We start from the raw sequence: 18,713 nt of genomic DNA, 5'->3' as shown, positions 1-18,713 counted from the left end.
CAGGGAGCGCCCTCCCCACAGTCCCAGTCTCTGTTTCACCTTGGCAGTCCGCTCCTGCCAGTTCTTGTTGCACGCCTCAGCCCCTCCAAACCAGATCGCCAACACCTTCACGTGGTCAGACCTGATGGCGAAGGGGACGTTGGATCGGTCCGGCCAGTTGCCGAATAGCATAGCTTCGCTCTTCGTGCGGTTGACCCTGGCCTCCGACACTAGCTCAAACTGTTCGCAGATGCCAATCAACCTGCAAACTGACCTCGGATCAGAGCAGAAGAGGGTGACGTCGTCCATGTACAGGGAGGTTTTCACTTGGGTCCCTCCACTGCCTGGCAGCATCACCCCTCTTATGCCCTCATCCCTCCTGATGGCTTCGGCAAAGGGTTCAATGCAGCAAACAAGACAGGGGAGAGAGGTTTCCCACCCATTGACCTGGACTGCACTACAGATGTCTGTGTCGAGCAGTCTGATCTGATTCCGGATTCCCTCCCCAAAACCAATTTTGGAGAGCACATCCGCCATGTACGTGTGCGATATCCTGTCGAAGACTTTCTCCTGGTCCAAGCTGACCAGGCAGGCGTTCACCCCTGTCCTGCACATCGGCGATGGTGTCCCTCAGCAGCGTGAGGCTGTCTGAGATCTTCCTGCCCGGTACAGCACAGGTTTGGTCCGGGTGGATCACCTGTCCCAGAGCAGACTCGACCCTGTTGGCAATGGCCTTCAACAGGATCTTGTAGTCCACATTCAGGAGAGATGGGTCTCCAATTCCTGATGTCCTCCCTTTCCCCCTTCTGCTTGCAGATGAGGGTGATCGTGCCCTTCCTCATGGACTCTGACATACTGCCGGCCAGAAGCATAGCGTTGTACACTTCCAGCAGGTCTGGGCCCATCCAGTTCCACAGAGCCGAGTACAACTTAGCCGGTAAGCCGTCGCCTCCGGGAGTCTTACCCGACCCAAAGGAATGGATGGAGCCTGTCAACTCGACCAGAGTCAGTGGCTGATCCAGACTCTCCCGCTTGCCGTCGCCTAAGACCTGCGTGATAGATGACAGGAAGTTGCGGGAGGCTGTGGATTCTGTGGCCTTTTCATCGTACAGACCGGCATAGAAGGACCTGCAGATCCTCAGTATGTCATTCTACGAGGACACGACTGAGCCGTCCTCTTCCTTAAGGTTGAGGATCACAGAGCTCCCCTTGTGCACCTTCTGGAAGAAGAAGCCTGAGCACGTCTCGTCCTGCTCCACGGTTTGGACCCTTGATCGGTAGATGATCTTGGAGGATTCAGCGGCAAGGTGCTGGGCTTTCGGGCTCTTCACCTCTCGCAGTTCCTCCCCGACATCCACCCCCTTCGACTGCAGAAGGAGGAGTTACTGCAACTCTGTCTGGAGTTTACGCAGTTCCATATAACCATATAACAATTACAGCACGGAAAGAGGCCATCTTGGCCCTTCTAGTCCATGCTGAACTCTTACTCTCACCTAGTCCCACCGACCTGCACTCAGCCCATAACCTTCCATTCCTTTCCTGTCCAATTTAACTTTAAATGACAACCTCAAACCTGCCTCGACCAGTTCCCTCTGCTCCTGGCTTGCTTTCTGGATACCCTTGCGTATGAAGAACTTCTTGATGTTCTCCTTGGTGGCTTCCCACCAGAGAACTGGGGAATCAAAGGTTTTCAAGGTTTTCCAACCTGTGTACTCCTCCTCTAGTCCTACTTGTAGCAGAAAGAGTGAAGATGTATCAATTAGTCGGCCAGGCAGCATCTCTAGGGAGAGGTACAGTCGACGTTTCAGGCCGAGACCCTTCCTTCAGTTAGTCCTGACGAGGGGTCTCGGCCTGAAACGTCGACTGTACCTCTTCCTGGAGATGCTGCCTGGCCTGCTGCGTTCACCAGCAACTTTGATGTGTGTTGCTTGAATTTCCAGCATCTGCAGAATTCCTCGTGTTTGTGCATCAGTTAGTGATCTCCAAACTGAGTTGGGTCTCACTGATGTAGAGGAGGCTACACTGGGAGGAAGTGTGATTATGAAAGAGGTGTAGGGATAGATGTAACACTTATTGTGGTTGCAGGGTGTTTGGCAGACGAGAGTCACAGCGGGAGTGATCCCTGTGATAAATGGAGACGGACGTGGAGAGGAAGATGTGCCTGGTGGTGAGATCCTGGTGGAGATAGTGGAAATTGCAGAGAATATGTTGAATGCAGAGCTTCAGTGAATGGCAGATGCAGAAAAGGTAATCCTATCGTTATTATGTCGTGGAGGGGACATGGGGAGAGGGCAGACGTGCAGGAAATGGAGGAGTTACGGGTGAGTTCTGTATTGATTGCAGTGGGCAGGAAACCCCTTTATTGATTGAAAAAAGATTTCTTGGATGTCCTAGCATGAAAAACCTCCTCATAAAATCAGATGCAGCAGAGACAAAGAAACTGAGAGAAGGGAATAGTATCCTTGAAAGTGACAGTGTGAGCAGAGTTTCCATAGGTCCATTTAATGTCAGAAAGTAACTGTTGTGGACAAGGTAACTGTGGGAGTCAGTAGGTTTGTTAAAGAGGCCAGAAGGTAATCCGTTTCTGGAGACAGAGAGAGACAGATCAGGAAAGGGGAGTGAGATCATAAAAATGGACCAAGCAAATTTGAGAGAGGGGGTGTATGTTGGTGGGAAAGTTGACAAATCTGACGACAACATGAGGAAATCTGCAGATGCTGGAATTTTAAGCAACACACATAAAAGTTGCTGGTGAACGCAGCAGGCCAGGCAGCATCTCTAGGAAGAGGTACAGTCGACGTTTCAGACCGAGACCCTTCGTCAGGGCTCACTCCAGACTAAGTCTGACGAGCTCCACACAGGAGCTGGAAACAGCATCAATGACGTCATCAATGTGGTGGAGAAAGTTTTACCTGTCTACCTTTGAACGCTCCAAAAACAGCCCAAAATTTTAAAACAACACCAAATTACTTCACTATACTCAATGCGGCACTAGCCAAAGGGCAGATTACAAATCATTTCCTTACTCAATGAGAAAGGTTCAATCTTCTTCCATGGTGTCAGGTAGTTTCTTTGCATCCCAATCGCAGTACTCTTGGCAACTCACAGCAGGCTGGTCCCAGGGTAACTCTGTAACCCAAAATCATAGTCATACTTTATTGATCCTGGGGGAAATTGGTTTTCATTACAGTTGCACCATAAATAATAATAAAACCATAAATAGTTAAATAGTAATATGTAAATTATGCGAGGAAATAAGTCCAGGACCAGCCTATTGGTTCAGGGTGTCTGACCCTCCAGGGGAGGAGTTGTAAAGTTTGATGGCCACAGGCAGGAATGACGCTCTGTACTGCATCTCGGTGGAATGAGTCTCTGGCTGAATGTACTCCTGTGCCCAACCAGTACATCATGTAGTGGATGGGAGACATTGTCCAAGATAGCATGCAACTTGGACAGCATCCTCTCTTCAGACACCACCGTCAGAGAGTCCAGTTCCATCCCCACAACATCACTGGCCTTACGAATGAGTTTGTTGATTCTGTTCACACAAAATAATCTGCAGATGCTGGGGTTGTTGATTCTGTCGGTGTCTGCTACCCTCAGCCTGCTGCCTCAGAACACAACAGCAAACATGATAGCACTGGCCACCATAGACCCGTAGAACATGCATCATAAAGACCTGTGGCTAGTACATTCTGCCCAGGAGATGTGCACTGGCACTGAAGAGCAATCTCCCTGTTCAATCACAGCTACACTACCATTTAAAAGAAAATGATTAAAATAAATTTGAGAAACTTCAGCCTTGCAAACAGCCAAGCTTTAAAGTTCCCAAACCACAGCGGGAGAAAGGCAAAGAAGTCAGAATGTTACAGTGCTGGTTATTTAACATTCTGTAATCTACAACTTAGTATTCTTCTATCACAACAATAGTGTTGAACGAATAGGGTTCACTGCATAGGGTTATTGAAACGCTAATCTGTGGCTGGTCCTGCAAAAAAAAAATTGCTCCCCAGGGATGGACGAAAGGAACTGGGAGAATAATATAACGACAGAATGGCAATCTTTTGAAATAAAATAGGTGCTGGGAATACTTGCCACTTCAGTCAGCATTTTGCAGAGAAATAGAGCAAATGTGTCAGGTTAATGGCTCTTAGAACTGATGAAAGATCACTGCCATGATTAAGAATCACATCTGAATCATTAACTGCTTCTTTCTCTACAGAATGCTGCATTACCACCAAATCCTTTTCAGCATTTTATGCCTCTTTTCCCCAGATTTCCACCTTTTTTTTTCCTCCTTGGAGACGTAGTAAGTGATACAAGCCATAGGTTGGAGAATGTTGTTAAATGCTGGATGGAGCTGGACAAACTTAGGCAAATACGGAATGTTCATAATTAATTCCGGTATTTGGCTGGTGGGATACGGCAGAAAGGCCTTCGGATGTCAGGAAAGTAGTATACCCACATTCTCCCGATTATCGCCGATTTCTTAATGGAACCAGTTCTGGTCAACAAGCTTTCTTTACCAATGAAGTCCAGCCGGACGGTTAGATTATTTTCTGTGGAAATAATCCATTGACTGCAATGCCGTTATTTGCCACATGCCAGCTCACACTTAAATATTGTCCGAGTTGCAACCCTACCCCCTCCCTTTCATCCGACTCTATCCCGTCCCTCTCCCCGACCAACTCAACTACCCATCGTCCCCCATCAAACGACCTCACTTACCCCATTTACAACCCTCTCCTTCTTCGCAATCCCCAGCCATCGCTTCCACCCGATGTTCCTAGCCACCCTCCTCCCGTTTCCGGAGGACCCCTCCCCAATCACCTGCCCCGCCAGGCTCGCCAAACGACCCGGCCGCAACTTCGCTTCTCTCGCTGCAACGCCTTCCGTAAACGTCATCACGCTTGCAATGACATCAGACGCTAGAGGACGGGCAGAACAGCTGAGAGGAGGAGTTTGCATACAAACCAGGGCGGCCTCTCTCATTTGGTTGGCGGAATATCCGCTATTTTACATGATCAGCTGTATTCCGAAAGAGATTTCGCGACAAGGGAGAAAAATACAACTTATGTCAAAGACTGAGCGAAATTACACCAAACCTACTTCAAAAGTTGAAGAGAGGTAGGATAAATCGGTGTCCTGTAGACAGTCGGTCCAACTTAATAGAGGGAAGACTAGCAAGATCCGAAAGGGTCCGGACATTTGTGGTATCGCTTCTCGGCCTTTTGGCTAAGATCAAGTGTAGGAAGGACCACAGTATAGGTTTCTCCACCCGTGGGAGTGGGAGGGGTCGGTGGGCGGGGAGGATACCCCTCAACAATGAGATGCTAAGCTGAACTACTGGAGTGCCACGTGGGTGGCTATAAACACGGGTATTTTACTGAGTATAATGGAAACGTATGTAAAGGATGAAAAGTTATTGAATGGTTTATTGTATATATTTATTTTTGAATAAAGTATATTTTGAAATAAAAAAATCTGTTCTTATCAGTTTAATATCTGATACGTCCCTTATCTGGGGACCATATATTAAATTGATTTTTGGAACAGGGAGATGGAATGGGGGCTTGCTCCGTCCACTCCGCGCATCGACCCGGTATTGCAGTGCCTCCGGGAACGGTGCACCTCCCCTCGGGGAAACTGACAACAAATGAAAAATAGAATCCGCTTGTCTCTATGCTTCCTGTTTCTGCCTCGTACTTTTCGCAGGCTACATTTGTTTTTAATGAGGGGACACAGCAGCTCAAAGGCAACCATGGGAAAATGGCAACAGAAACAGCACGCACACAATTTACAGCAGTCGTGGATAAAGTCAGGTCGGCAGTAAAACACACGCAGACGATTAATAACGAACGTGGGAATAAAGTACACACACACACATCCAAGGGAAAAGTCAATACGATGCCCGAGCCCCTTCACTGTACAGGCACGGCTCAATGCTATCAGGGACAATCACCAACCCTATTCAATGCACAGCTTACCAACAATTTCCTCCAGCGCTGTTCCACGGTTCTCAGCCTGGAATGAAGCAGAGTGGTCCCTCGGAAATGGCAAAGAGAGCGTCCAGCCCTTTTCATGCAGGAAGGCTGAAGTGCCCGGCCCAGGTAATTCACAGGAACGCTAACGGCTCGGTGCCGGCAGGGTTAAGCTGATTACAAGGCCGGTGGTTAGGTGTGCAGTGATGGGCGAGGAGGGGTCAATCCTTGATTGGCAGGGGGCGTGTCTTCTGACCAGGCGTGGGCAGTGCTGTCACGTGACAGTCAGCACAGTCCACCCCTCGGCAGCCTCGCCACTCGCCAGGCGTTACCGCAGTGAAAAGGAAAGGGATACATCTTACTCTATTTATAAGGTGAACGCTATATCTGACTATACAGAACTAAAGAAAGACAGACGTGCTCTTAAAAATTTGGCAGACAACATAATATACACACAGCGATGATAAATAACGAGAATGAGTGCAATTGCCCAGTTGCCCACCACCCCACCGCCACAAAGCTCCTTCCACAGGGTGCAGAGGTCAGGGTTGGGGATCCATGTCCATGTACAGCTGCCTGCGCGTAAAACGGGGAGGGCTTGTCTCCAGCCCTTGCCTCTGCCCCCACTGCATCTATTCAAGGAGGGTGATACCATCCCGCACGGTCCTCCCGTTAGCTGGTGTCATGAGGGGCAGGATCACTGACTATATCGGGGTGCGCGGTGCTGACCAGGTATCCTGTGAGGGTACCGGTCACCCGGGTGTTTTATAAAAAATTACGGTCGCAGGCTCCCTGGTAGATGCCGTTGACCAGCGCCCACTCTCTAACAACCCGGGTGCCCTGACTGACCGTACCCCATTGCGGGCGCCGGTGTAGATCCCACTCCAGGAGGGTGGGGTATCGGACCCTCACAGCGGTCACCACCCGATCCCACAGGGTAGAGCCTACCCGGATCTTCGGCTGCGGCGCCCGTGGGGCGTTGTTGATCAGACAGGCTCCCCGGGGCGCTCGCCTCTTGATCAGAGAGGCTCATGTTGGGGCCCCCCTCATCCCACAGCCGGAGCAGCCCCGCGGCCAGGTGCTCGCAACGTGGGTCCAACTGCTCGGACCAGTCCACCGGTTTACCGTGGTCCGCCAGGCCTCAAATCCCTCTCTCGTCGGTCCAGCCGGGAATCCTACGATCGGTGCCTGTACTGGCCATTTTGCCCCTGTTCCAGAACACTTTCCCCACGCAGCGCCAGTGAGGAAACAGATTCTGCAGGTCTCAAAGTCAAGGGCTCTGGGCTCAGTCTGGGTAGTGAAGGATTTTATTTACAGAAGGCAAACGGGGGAAAATGGCAACAGAAGCAACACGCGCACAACTTACAGTAGTCGGATCAGCAATAAATCACATTAAATCGCGTGGGGACAAAGTATACAACCACCCTTGACTTTGTGCAGGCGCGGCTCTTCTGCTTAGGGACAATATCCACACTCCCAACCCTATTCAAAGCACAACTCACGGACAGCATGGTGGTCCCTCGGAGGTCGCACAAAAGAGAGAGGGTCATGCACACGTGGGCTGCTTTATAGGTCTGGAAGGTCCAGCCCAGGTGATTCACAGGGAAGCCAATGGCTCGGTGCCAGCAGGGTTAAACTGATTACAAAGGCCAATTACCCGAGGCCAAGTACAAGGCTAATTAACGAGGCCAATGGTGAGGTGTGCATTGATGGGCCAGGCGGGGTCAAACCTTGATTGGCAGGTGACGTGTTTCCGGCCAGGTAAATGGGCAGAGCCGTCACGTGACGGTCCCGACCCCCCCCCCCCCCCCCCAGTCCAGATGCCAACTGCGTTTCATTGGCTTTGTATCTGGAGTCGGCACAATGACAAAGCTGCGTCCGGTCTGATCTAATCACTCAATTCAGACCCAAACAGGAAATGTGCAGGTTTCATTTAAACCCCTCCATGTGTATAAACACTAATTACTATTCACATTCCTCCAGCCTCACTGGACAGGAAACATCAAGTGAGAAACAGCAGGAGGTGGCCATTCAGCCCCTCTAACCACCAACAAGATGACGGCTGCTCTCCCATCTCAGCCACATGTTTCTGCCCGATCCTCATTTCCTCGATACCTTCGGTCTCCACACATCTGCCAGCCTCTGTTATATGTGAGGACGATCACTGAGTCTTCACCACCCTCTGTGGTGGGGATTTACAGACATTCACGACCCTCGGAGTGGAGACATTTCCCCTCATCTCAGTCCTGGACAGTCCACCCCCTTTTTCAGAGACTGGGATCCCTGGTTCAGCGGGTAATGATGTTGTGCATTTCAATGTGTTCACCTCTCAGTCCTCGATTCTCTAAATGAAAGGGTTATCACATTTGATCTTTCTTCATATGATGACCCCACCACTCCAGGGATCAGTCTGGTGAATCTTCATTGCACTCTCCATAACAAATACTCTCTAACCTCTTTGTTAATCCTCCATGGAATTAATTTCCATCTTCTGCAGCCCCGTGTTGCCCCAACCACTCACCTCCCACCCCCGTCACTATTTCCACCTTCCCACCTCCCCCTCACCTGGATCCACCTCTCACTCCCCAGCTCTTGCCCCATCCCCACCCCTCACCTCTTTTCTCGGACTATTTCCCGTCCACTCTCAGTCCAGAGGGAGGGTCTCGGCCCGAAATGTTGACGGTCCATTTCCCTCCACAGATGCTGCCCGACCCACTGAGTTCCTCCGGCAGTTTGTTCTTTGGTCTGTGTGACCCGTGTTAGTGTGGGGAGCGGGATTTTACACCATATTCCCGGTACAGTCTCAACAAAACACAAATAATTGTCACTTTGCCCGGACCATTGGCCCCGCTTGCAGGGCAACAGTCTGCCGGTGTTTGCCCCCCAATGTGGTGAATCGCCACCACCGTGGGCTCAGACATTTCCACAGATGAGCCCCTCCTGTCCCCACCGGGACAAACATCCTGTCCGCCCCCTCTCTCACCGTCTTCATCCTCTCCCTCCCCGGGGAACCGGCATCAAACCGACGGGCCGAGCGGTCTCCTCCTACCTCTCAGCGACACATCAGACTCCGGCCGCAGGAGACGCTTCACAAACGCCCCAACTTCCCTCGGAGGGAAATGGAAATAAATCAGAAAGCGGACATTTACTTTGACGGTCGTCCCGCCGTGACGGAAAGTTCAGGAGACGGTGTCAGCGGGGGTAACGCCCCCTCGGCTGGTCCGCCTTCGCTATTGGGTGGAAGCAGAGATTGACATCGCTTCGCACCAATGGGAATAGCGCAGCGCCTGACTCCTCTGTTGACAGCGGTGGGGGAGGGTCTGGTCACGTGATTAGTAGCCCGGCCGTTAAACCGACCAAACTCGAGCTCACCAGCGCGCGGGGCACAAAAGGCCCCGGATGATCGGTTGAGGTGAGAAGGGGTCTCCGGGTTGGGGGTCTCACCGGGCGGCGTTTTCAACACCGACTTCGGGTAGTTGCTGTGACTCCGGACTCCGTGACCCGCAATCCCGGGACAGTCCTGCTCTCTTCCCTCTCTCTCAGCCCCACCATCCGTACACGGGCCCCGGGGAGCTTCCGGCTGATGAGGGAATGGGAACCGATGGGTCTCTCAGACAGAGCTGAGCTCCAGCTGTCTAAATGCAAGGATCGGGAACTCGGAGAAAGGGAACAAAATCTTTTACATCAGCTGTTGAGAAAATCACCTTTGTTCTGCCTCCAGTCACAAACAAGAGAAAATCTGCAGATGCTGGAAATCCGAGCAACACACACAAATTGCTGGAGGAACTCAGCATTAGTACTCTTTTCCATAGATGCTGCCTGGCCTGCTGAGTTCCCCCAGCATTTTGTGTCTGTTGCTTGTTCCACCCCCTCTTGTTCTGGACTTTCTACCCGTGAGAACATGTTTTGTCCCACTCTCTCTGGGTACATAATGATATCAAACACCTTTGCCCTGGGCAACAAGTAGCTTTCACATCACAAATGTGCCAGACTCCAATGAGACAGACTACTGCCCTTCCCTTCATATTCATTGGCATTGCCATCACTGAGTTCACCACCGTCAGTCACCTGGGGGAGGGTTCAGGGGAAATATTTATGTACAATACAGAAACTGGTGTTACCTGTGTGTATTGTGACGATGCAAAAGTAGCTGGAGAATTTACAAGTGGGGAGTGATAGTTGGAAATCTGACTTTTTAAAGTGTAATTTAGCAAGTAAACCATATATAAATAATGTGCAAAAGCTCTGGTAAGAAAATCCTCCATTAACCTTTACAGGCCTGCTACATATTCTGTGTGAGAGTGCAGATGAACTGGATCAAACCCAGAGGGGATCAAAGTTCTTATTGACAGTGATTTGCTAACTGTTAAAATTAATACCTCTCTAAATAAAATTCGGTGTGCATATGTTGTTACCGGGTAAAACAAAATGCACAGTATGAGATTTATGTGCACATTGGATATTACTAATAAGAGGAGACATTGGTGGGAAGGTGGGGAGACCTCCAGTGTCCCTGATGCCCTCACCTACAAGATGTGCATCCAGCTGCAGCTTGTAACCCTGCACTTTAAGGAGTTGGAACTTGAAACAGATGAATTCCGGATCATCCAGGAGTTGGAGGAGGTGATAGATATGACATGAAGAGAGGTGAGTTACACCCAAGGTGCAGGACACAGGAAACTGGGTGAGAGTCAGGAAGGAGAATGAGGTTAAATAGCCATCACAGAGTACTATTGTTGCTATCGTGCAACAATGTGCAATGTTTAATTTATAGTAATTTATAATAAATAGTTTGTACATAGGACAGTCAATAGAACATAGAAATTTAGTTGTATCAGCCTGAATTAATCAGTCTGATGGCCTGCTGGGAGATGATGTCCCGGAGCCTGTTGGTCCTTTTGCTGTTGTACCGTTTCCTGGATGATAACAGCAGGAACAGTTTGTGTTTGTGGTGAATTTGGTCCCCAATATCCTTTGGGCCCTTTTTACACCTCTGTCTCTGTTAATGTCCTGAATAGTGGGAAGTTCCCATCTACAGATGCGCTGGGCTGTCTGCACCACTCTCTGCAGGTCCCTGTGATTAAGGGAAGTACAGTTCCCATACCAGGCAGTGATGCAGCCAGTCAGGATGCTCTCAATTGTGTGTCCCTGTAGAAAGTTCTTAGGACTTGGGGCCCCATCCCCAATTTCTTCAACTGTGTGAGTTGAAAGAGGTGCTGCTGTGCTCTTTTCACAACACAACCGGTATGTACAGACCATGTGAGATCCTCGGTGATGTTTATGCCGAGGAACTTAAAGCTGTTCACCCTCTCAACCCCAGATCCATTGATGTCAATAGGGGTTAGCCTGTCTCCATTCCTCCTGTCATCCACAATCAGCATCTTTGTTTGTGTGACAATGAGGGAGAGTTTGTTTTCTTGACACCAGCCAGATGTTGTTCAGACCTCAGACAGAGTCAGCAATCAAATGGTTGAGCATGGTGTGAATGTGCTGAGCTGTGTATATCACAATGCAAGAAGCATCGTAGGAAAGCCAGATGAGCTCAGGACAGGGAATTATGATATTGTAACCATTACTGGGATTTGGTTGCACCCAACAGTCTGAGGGATTTAGAGGAACAAATTTGTAGAGAGATCACAGACTATTCCAAGAAACAAAGGTTGATTCAGTAAGTGATTTTAACTTTCCATATATTGACTGGGACTCCCATACTGTAAAAGAAGTAGATGAGGTACAGTTTGTCAAATGTGCCCTTAATCAGTACATAAAATTCCTGATGTAGAAGTGTGCAATACGCTGTTAGGAAATGATCCAGGGCTGGTGACAGAAATTAGTGATCATAATACCATGAAATTCAAAGTAAGTATAGAAAAAGAGAGCATATAGAAAAAGGCATGAACATCGACTTCTCTAACTTCCGCTAAGGTCCCACCTCCCCCTCGTACCCCATCTGTTACTCATTTTTATGCACACATTCTTTCTCTCACTCTCCTTTTTCTCCCTCTGTCCCTCTTGCCTATCCTCTGGATCTTCCCCCCCCCCCTTGTCTTTCTTCCCGGACCTCCTGTCCCATGATCGTCTCATATCCCCTTTTGCCTATCACCTGTCCAGCTCTTGGCTCTATCCCTCCCCCTCCTGTCTTCTCCTATCATTTTGGATCTCCCCCTCCCCCTCCAACTTTCAAATCCCTTACTCACTCTTCCTTCAGTTAATCCTGACGAAGGGTCTCGGCCTGAAATGTCGACTGCACCTCTTCCTACAGATGCTGCCTGGCCTGCTGTGTTCACCAGCAACTTTGATGTGTGTTGTTGATAGAAAAAGAGAGGTCTGGACCATGGGTTGAGATTCTAAATTGGAGAAAGGTCAATTTTGATGGTGTCAGAAAGGATCTGGACAGGCTGTTTTCTGGCAAAGGAGTACTTGGTAAGTGGGAGGCCTTCAGAAGTGGAATTTTGAATGTGTAGAGTTTGTATGTGCCTGCCAAAATAAAAGTTGAAAGGTAACTGGTGCAGGGAACCTTGGTCTTCAACAGATATTGACGCCCCGGATAATTTGTTCTTCTAAATGCCTCAGACTTTTGGATGCTACCAAGACTCATTAATGACTACAATATCATAATTCCACACCCTCAGCTCATCTGACTTTGTTTTCAGTCATCTTCTGTTGGTTTCTAAAAGCTTCCCAATAGTTTTTGCTCTTTTGTTTGCCCTCTCTTTGTCTTTTATGTTGGCTTTGGCTTCTCATATCAGCCATGGTTGTGTCCTCCTGCGTTTTCAATGCTTTCACTTCTTTGGGATGTATCTATCACTCAGCTCCTGAATTGCTCCCAGAAACTCCAGCCATTGCTGCTCCATTGTCACTCCTACCTTTTCCCTTCCAGACAAGTTTGGCCAGCTTCTCTGTCATAGAAACACGGAGAAGTTCAGTACAGAAACAGGGTATTTGGCCCATCTGGTCAATGCTGAAAAAACATTTAAGCTGTCTAATGCAACCTCCTGCACTGGGACCATCGCCCTCCATACCCCACCATCCAGGCTCCCATCCAAACTTCTTCTAAATGGTGAAACTGAGGTCATATTCACCACTTCTGCTGGCATCTCATTACACACTCTGGTGACCATTTCAGTAAAGAACTTTTCCACATGTCCCCGTTGAATTTTCACCTTCCCCACTTACCCATGACCTCTGGTTGTCATCTCACTCAACCTCAGTGGAAAAAGCTGCTTGCATTTACTCTATGTATACCCTCATAATTTTGTATACTTCTAACAAATCCTCAAAATAATGTATAATTTTCTTGTTTATGTTTAGAGCCTTTTTTAGCTGTATGAAATGATGAGGGGCATTGATCATGTGGATAGCCAGAGGATTCTTTTCCAGGGCTGAAATGGCTAACACAAGAGGACATAGTTTTAAGGTGCTTGGAAATAGATACTGAGGGGATGTCAGGGGTAAGTTTTTTACACAGAGAGTGGTGGGTGCGTGGAATGCACTGCCGGCTATTTGCATGAGAGTGTTTCAGTTACTGTGGGGTCAGGAACCCATGCAGCTCAGTGGGAACAGGGAACAATACCAATGGAGAGAGTCAAACTGAGCCAGGTCACAGATTGGAGATGGCAGAAATGCCCCATTGTTATAGAGAGAGGAAGAGCATCAGAGAGTCTGATGGTCATTCCTGTTACCAGCATTGTGCCCAGTTAGAAGATGATTTCTCTCTCCAACTTGGGTTGAACTTCACTGTAACAGTGTGATGCCAGATCACACCTTGACAACTCAAGTAATCTCATCTGAAATGTTGTCTGACACCCATTGATAGATTTTGTATATCTTTTTACAGGTTAAAAATGACAAGGAATTTGTCGATGGGAATCTTGAACACAACACACCAGTTTTGCTGTCTCTGTCCATGTACTTAAGAAGTGGAGCAAGGGATTCACTCGATCATCCTTCCTGCTCAGACTGTGGGGAGAGATTCACTCAATTACCTGACCGACTGGCATGCCCATCATTTTACACAGGGGGGAACCGATTGATCTGCTCAGACAGTGGGAATGGATTCAGTCGGTCATCTCAACTGAAGGTACATCAGCAAGTTCACACTGGGACAAGGCAATTCACACTGGGCAGAGGCTGGTCATCTGCTGAATTTGTGGGGAAGGATTCACACGGTCATCTAATGTAATGACAGATCAGCGAGTTCACACAGGGGAGAAGCCATTCATCTGCTCGGACTGTGGGAAGGGATTCACTTGCTCATCTAAACTGAAGGTACATCAGAGAGTTCACACTGGGGAGAGGCCATTCACCTGCTCAGACTGCAGGAAGGGATTCACTCAGTCATCCCAACTGAAAGTACATCAGCGACTTCACACTGGGGAGAGGCCGTTCACCTGCTTAGACTGTGGGAAGGGATTCACTTGCTTATCCCAACTGAAGGTACATTATCGAGTTCACACTGGGGAGAGGCCATTCACCTGCTCAGACTGCAGGAAGGGATTCACTCGGTCAACCGACCTACTGGTACATCAGCGAGTTCACAGTGGAGAGAGGCCGTTCACCTGCTCAGACTGCGGGAAGGGATTCACTCGCTCATCCCAACTGAAGGTACATCAGCGAGTTCACACTGGGGAGAGGCCATTCGCCTGTTCAGAGTGTGGGAAGGGATTCACACAGTTAGCTAACCTACAAGAACACCGGTCAGTTCACACTGGGAAGCGGCCGTTCACCTGCGCAGTGTGTGGGAAGCGATTCACTCGTTCATCTGATCTACAGATACACCAGCGAGTTCACACTGGGGAGAAACCATTCACTTGCTCAGTCTGTGGGAAGGGATTCACTTGGTCATCTCTTCTACAGATACACCAGCAAGTTCACACTAGGGTGAGACCATTCACCTGCTCAGACTGTGGGAAGGGATTCACTTGCTCATCCCAACTGAAGGTACATCAGCGAGTTCACACTGGGGAGAGGCCGTTCACCTGTTCAGACTGTGGGAAGGGATTCACTTTGTCATCTCACCTACTGAGACACCAGTCAGTTCACACTGGGGAGAGGCCGTTCACCTGCTCAGTCTGTGGGAAGGAATTCACTCGGTCATCTCAACTACAGAGACACTAGTCAGTTCACACTGGGGAGAGGCCATTCACCTGCTCAGTGTGTGGGAAGGGATTCACTCAGTCATCTCATCTGCAGAGACACCAGCAAGTTCACATCAGGTGGAGGCCGATCACCTTCTCAGATTGTGGGAAGGGATTCACTCGGTCATCTTGCCCACTGACACACCGGTCAATTCACACTAGGGAGAGGCCATTCACCTGCTCAGACTTTGGAAAGAGATTCTGTCAGCTACATCAACCAAATGTGCATCACTGAGTTCACACTGGGGAGAGGCCGTTCACCTGCTGTGAATGTGGGAAGCGATTCACTCACTTATCTAACTTTATGAAACTTTCGCTTCGGCTAGCAGCTTAATATAGGGGGTGGTAGCCCTCCAGCCCGGCCAAACTTAAGAAATCTCGTTTGGGTGGATGCTGCACGATGTGTCCTCTGTTACAAATCAGTACCCCAAAATAACAAGCAGTACACAATATGTGATTAAATAATTGAGAATTATAATTCTTATTTTGACTATAGGGTTAGTAAAGAAAACAAAAAAAAGAAAAAGGGCCCACTCTCTCCATTTGCGTCTTCTCATCTCTCACCGGCAAAATACAGCGAAAATCTCCCTTCCAGACTCACAAGAAAGAACAACATTTCTGCCATTGGATAACCCCGCGCTCCAAAACCCTATTATGTCTATTCGTAACCTAATCATTGCTGCTACAGAGAAACCATTACCTCAGCAGTGAAACATTGCAGAGAGGCCATTCCATGAGCAGTGAAACCTTACAGCATGTTACACTTGTGACACCCTACCGGGTTCACACTGGGGAGAATGTTTCAATAAGCTGCATGCTGGATATTTGTCCATCACCGTTGCTGAATGCAGTTTCGAGAGTGACTGTCGGTGCTGAACTCTGCAATTATTGCTGCTGCTCACCACACCCAGTCTGCACCCTGGTCACTGGGCATGGGAGGAGTTTCTTCTGCTGCACAATCACCTTTAATGGGACTGGAATTTAATATTCTGGATCTTAGACAAATAAATCAGTTCTGTTTTAAACTCTGTCTTGGGTACTTAGTGAATTTATAACACAATTAGTGTACTGCAGAGAGTCAACTCAGGCCGGCTGGACACTGCCAGTGATTCAGTTCCACGACAGCCCTTTTAAATCCTCCCCTGTTGTTCAACTCTCTCTCCCCCCTTGTGGGATTGGTTCCAAACAGTCACCACTCTGAGGGATTTTTTTGTTTTTTTTATTAAGTGCAATCGTGAACAATAGCCAGATCAGAAATGCTGATCAAGTCAACTAGTTCCCAAAGAGAACTCTGATAGGCCAATTAGAAGGTTCACTGCTGCTCAGCGATAGAATACAAAAAAAATCATATGTACAGGTAAGAAACATTAAAACATAGTAGAAATACTGGAGTCATGATGAAGTCTGCTGGAGAGAGACATTTATACACAGGCTGCCCTCCATAATTTAAAGAGATTGAAGGATGAGGTTGCAGGGTGACAGAACGTGGCAGGAGCATTTGGAACTAAAAACTAATCCCTACCGGGAGGAAACAGCACCTGCTCTTTCCACACTGTTCCCCAGCAGTTTAAGGACTAAGTCCAGCCGGAAGATAACTCACAAGTGCTCTTGAAAGTCAGGTATTAACCCTACTTGCCAACAACCAAGCATTGCCGTCCTGGTCCCCTTCATGATAGCTTAAGAAGCATGTGACTTCCCTCCCAGAGATGATAGGTGTTTGTGCACTCGACTCTTGAAGGCTTGCACCCCATCGTCGCAGATGTTTCCAACCACAGCATCTGGAAGGCTGTTCCAAATTCTGATGGCACAGTGAAGGAAGCTTCTATCCGGTGTGTGGGTTCTCGCATCAGGCATAGAAACAGCCTGAGCAGGCATAGACAATCTTGATCGTCTGGTACGCCGTCTCTCATGAGATGAAGGCAGCATGGTGCGAAGGTCTGCAGGGCTGTGGCTGGTGTGCATTTTGTATATTCTGCATTGTGCATTTTCATCTACACCTATAATCCTGAGAGCCTTTCTTTGATGGAATCAAGCTGGCTGAGGACACTCTGTGAGGCATTCACCCATGATACTTCGTACCTGGGCTTTGTAAACCGTGGCTCTGCCCTCTTTGTCTAATTTGGATGCTACTTTCCACAGAGCTCCAAGCCTTTGTCCAGCCACGGATGAAATAGTGGAAAGGAGTTTATCCCATACCAACTTGCTGTCAATATTAATACCAAGGATTTTGCAGTTCCCAAAATACAGGTCGGGGTTAGATGGATTCCTCTTCCTAGACATCACCATTGCCTTGCACTCAGTAGGCTCAAAGGTGACATTCCAGTTGTCTGCCCAGGCTTTCATCCTGTCAAGATCCCTATTCAGGCCTGCTGTCACTATATCACTCTGTCCCACTCTAATTGAAGAGGTTTCCCTTGAATTCTCTGCAGATGGAGCAGGGTCAGAAACCAGAGGCACGTCTGCACAGGGCAGAGTTTGGGGCTCTGGACGATGGTAGGGGCAAGAACATATGATGAGGAGAAGGGAATCAGCAGCGGGGTGGGTCAACGGATGACAGAGTAGCAACATTTGGAAGCTGACTGGCAGAGAAAGTCTTTCGGTTTTCTGACTGATGACACAAACAATACCCGTGGTGATGTGCTCCACTGATTGAGGAACATCTGTTGGTTGGGAATGGTTTTATCTATCGAGGGAGTTGTTCCTGCTTGTATTGATTATCACATAATTGTTAATATTTTGACTGTAAAACTAGATCAGGCTTGAATTTCTGGTGCCTTTATGATGTGATAGAGGGCATTCATGAGTTTGTATTTTAAAGCAAGATTTTGGTGAATGATATATGCCACTTGATTGTACCTTTGTAAGTAATCAGATTGAGTTAAATTGCAACAGGATTGTTTCTGGTTTCTCTAGCGTTTTCTGCACTTACTACTTTGTATCTCAAGTATTTTTGATTTTTTTTCCCCTTTCCTTTCGTTAACCACCTTGTCCTGTATTTCTGAAAGGAACCCCTCTGTTTCTGGGAAGAGGTCTCCAACTCTGTCAGGTGCTCGATGCTTCCTTGTCAACATCTCGTCTGCTCAGATCGTTGGGATGTCTCCCATGGAGGGTCGTACTCATTCCACTGGTTAATGTTTTCTTCCCTAGTGATGATTCATTTTTCTGAGTTGGGCTCTCATTTAAGTTTTCTGGTCTGTATTTCTTACCACGGTTGCAGATACACACATGGAGTGCTGAATCCAGTTCAGTTTTGATGAGAATATATACTCAGAAGTGTTATCTGACTGTTGTGTGATTGCCTTTTTTTTTCCAAGTGTGTTATTTCTCTTCCTCCTTCTGTCCATGGTAGTGTTAATCTAAGTGGGTTTGAGTGTAAGTAGTCTTTTCTAAAGTTCTTATTTATCTTTGTAAATTTTATTGATTGAAATGGGACCAAGATATTTTTATAAAAAAAAGTCAATGTCGGGATTGATGGAAGTGTTTATTACCTTTGTTGTATTTGTTAACTATTGAGCTCTGTTTGGCAGGTTCTTGTTTAAGCCTTCAACTAAATTTTGTCAAAGGTTTTCCTTACTTTGCACTACTTTTTATTGTCTTTGCTTGTTGATATTCCAGA

General features: G+C 48.0%; 1 protein-coding gene and 1 non-coding gene across 3 annotated transcripts; both read left to right on the top strand.

The window, feature by feature from the left end:
• Positions 1-5,424: 5,424 nt before the first annotated feature.
• On the top strand, positions 5,425-5,615 carry LOC140208853 (U2 spliceosomal RNA). The gene has a single exon (XR_011888956.1). It is a non-coding gene; the product is annotated as a U2 spliceosomal RNA (small nuclear RNA).
• A 3,684-nt stretch (positions 5,616-9,299) lies between these two features.
• LOC140208365 (uncharacterized) lies at positions 9,300-18,411 on the top strand. Of its 2 annotated transcripts, none has more exons than XM_072276970.1 (2): positions 9,300-9,372; positions 13,798-18,411. In XM_072276970.1, the coding sequence occupies exon 2, from the start codon at positions 14,142-14,144 to the stop codon at positions 15,075-15,077; it is 936 nt and encodes a 311-aa protein (XP_072133071.1). In that variant the 5' UTR covers positions 9,300-9,372; positions 13,798-14,141; the 3' UTR covers positions 15,078-18,411. The 2 variants fall into 2 exon arrangements, with proteins under 2 accessions (XP_072133071.1, XP_072133072.1); XM_072276971.1 differs by lacking the exon at positions 9,300-9,372 and adding an exon at positions 12,107-12,383.
• Positions 18,412-18,713: the final 302 nt, after the last annotated feature.

The sequence above is a fragment of the Mobula birostris genome, chromosome 13, assembly GCF_030028105.1.
Source record: "Mobula birostris isolate sMobBir1 chromosome 13, sMobBir1.hap1, whole genome shotgun sequence".
Lineage (NCBI taxonomy): Eukaryota > Metazoa > Chordata > Chondrichthyes > Myliobatiformes > Myliobatidae > Mobula > Mobula birostris.
This window is presented reverse-complemented; position numbering and strand designations above follow the sequence as displayed.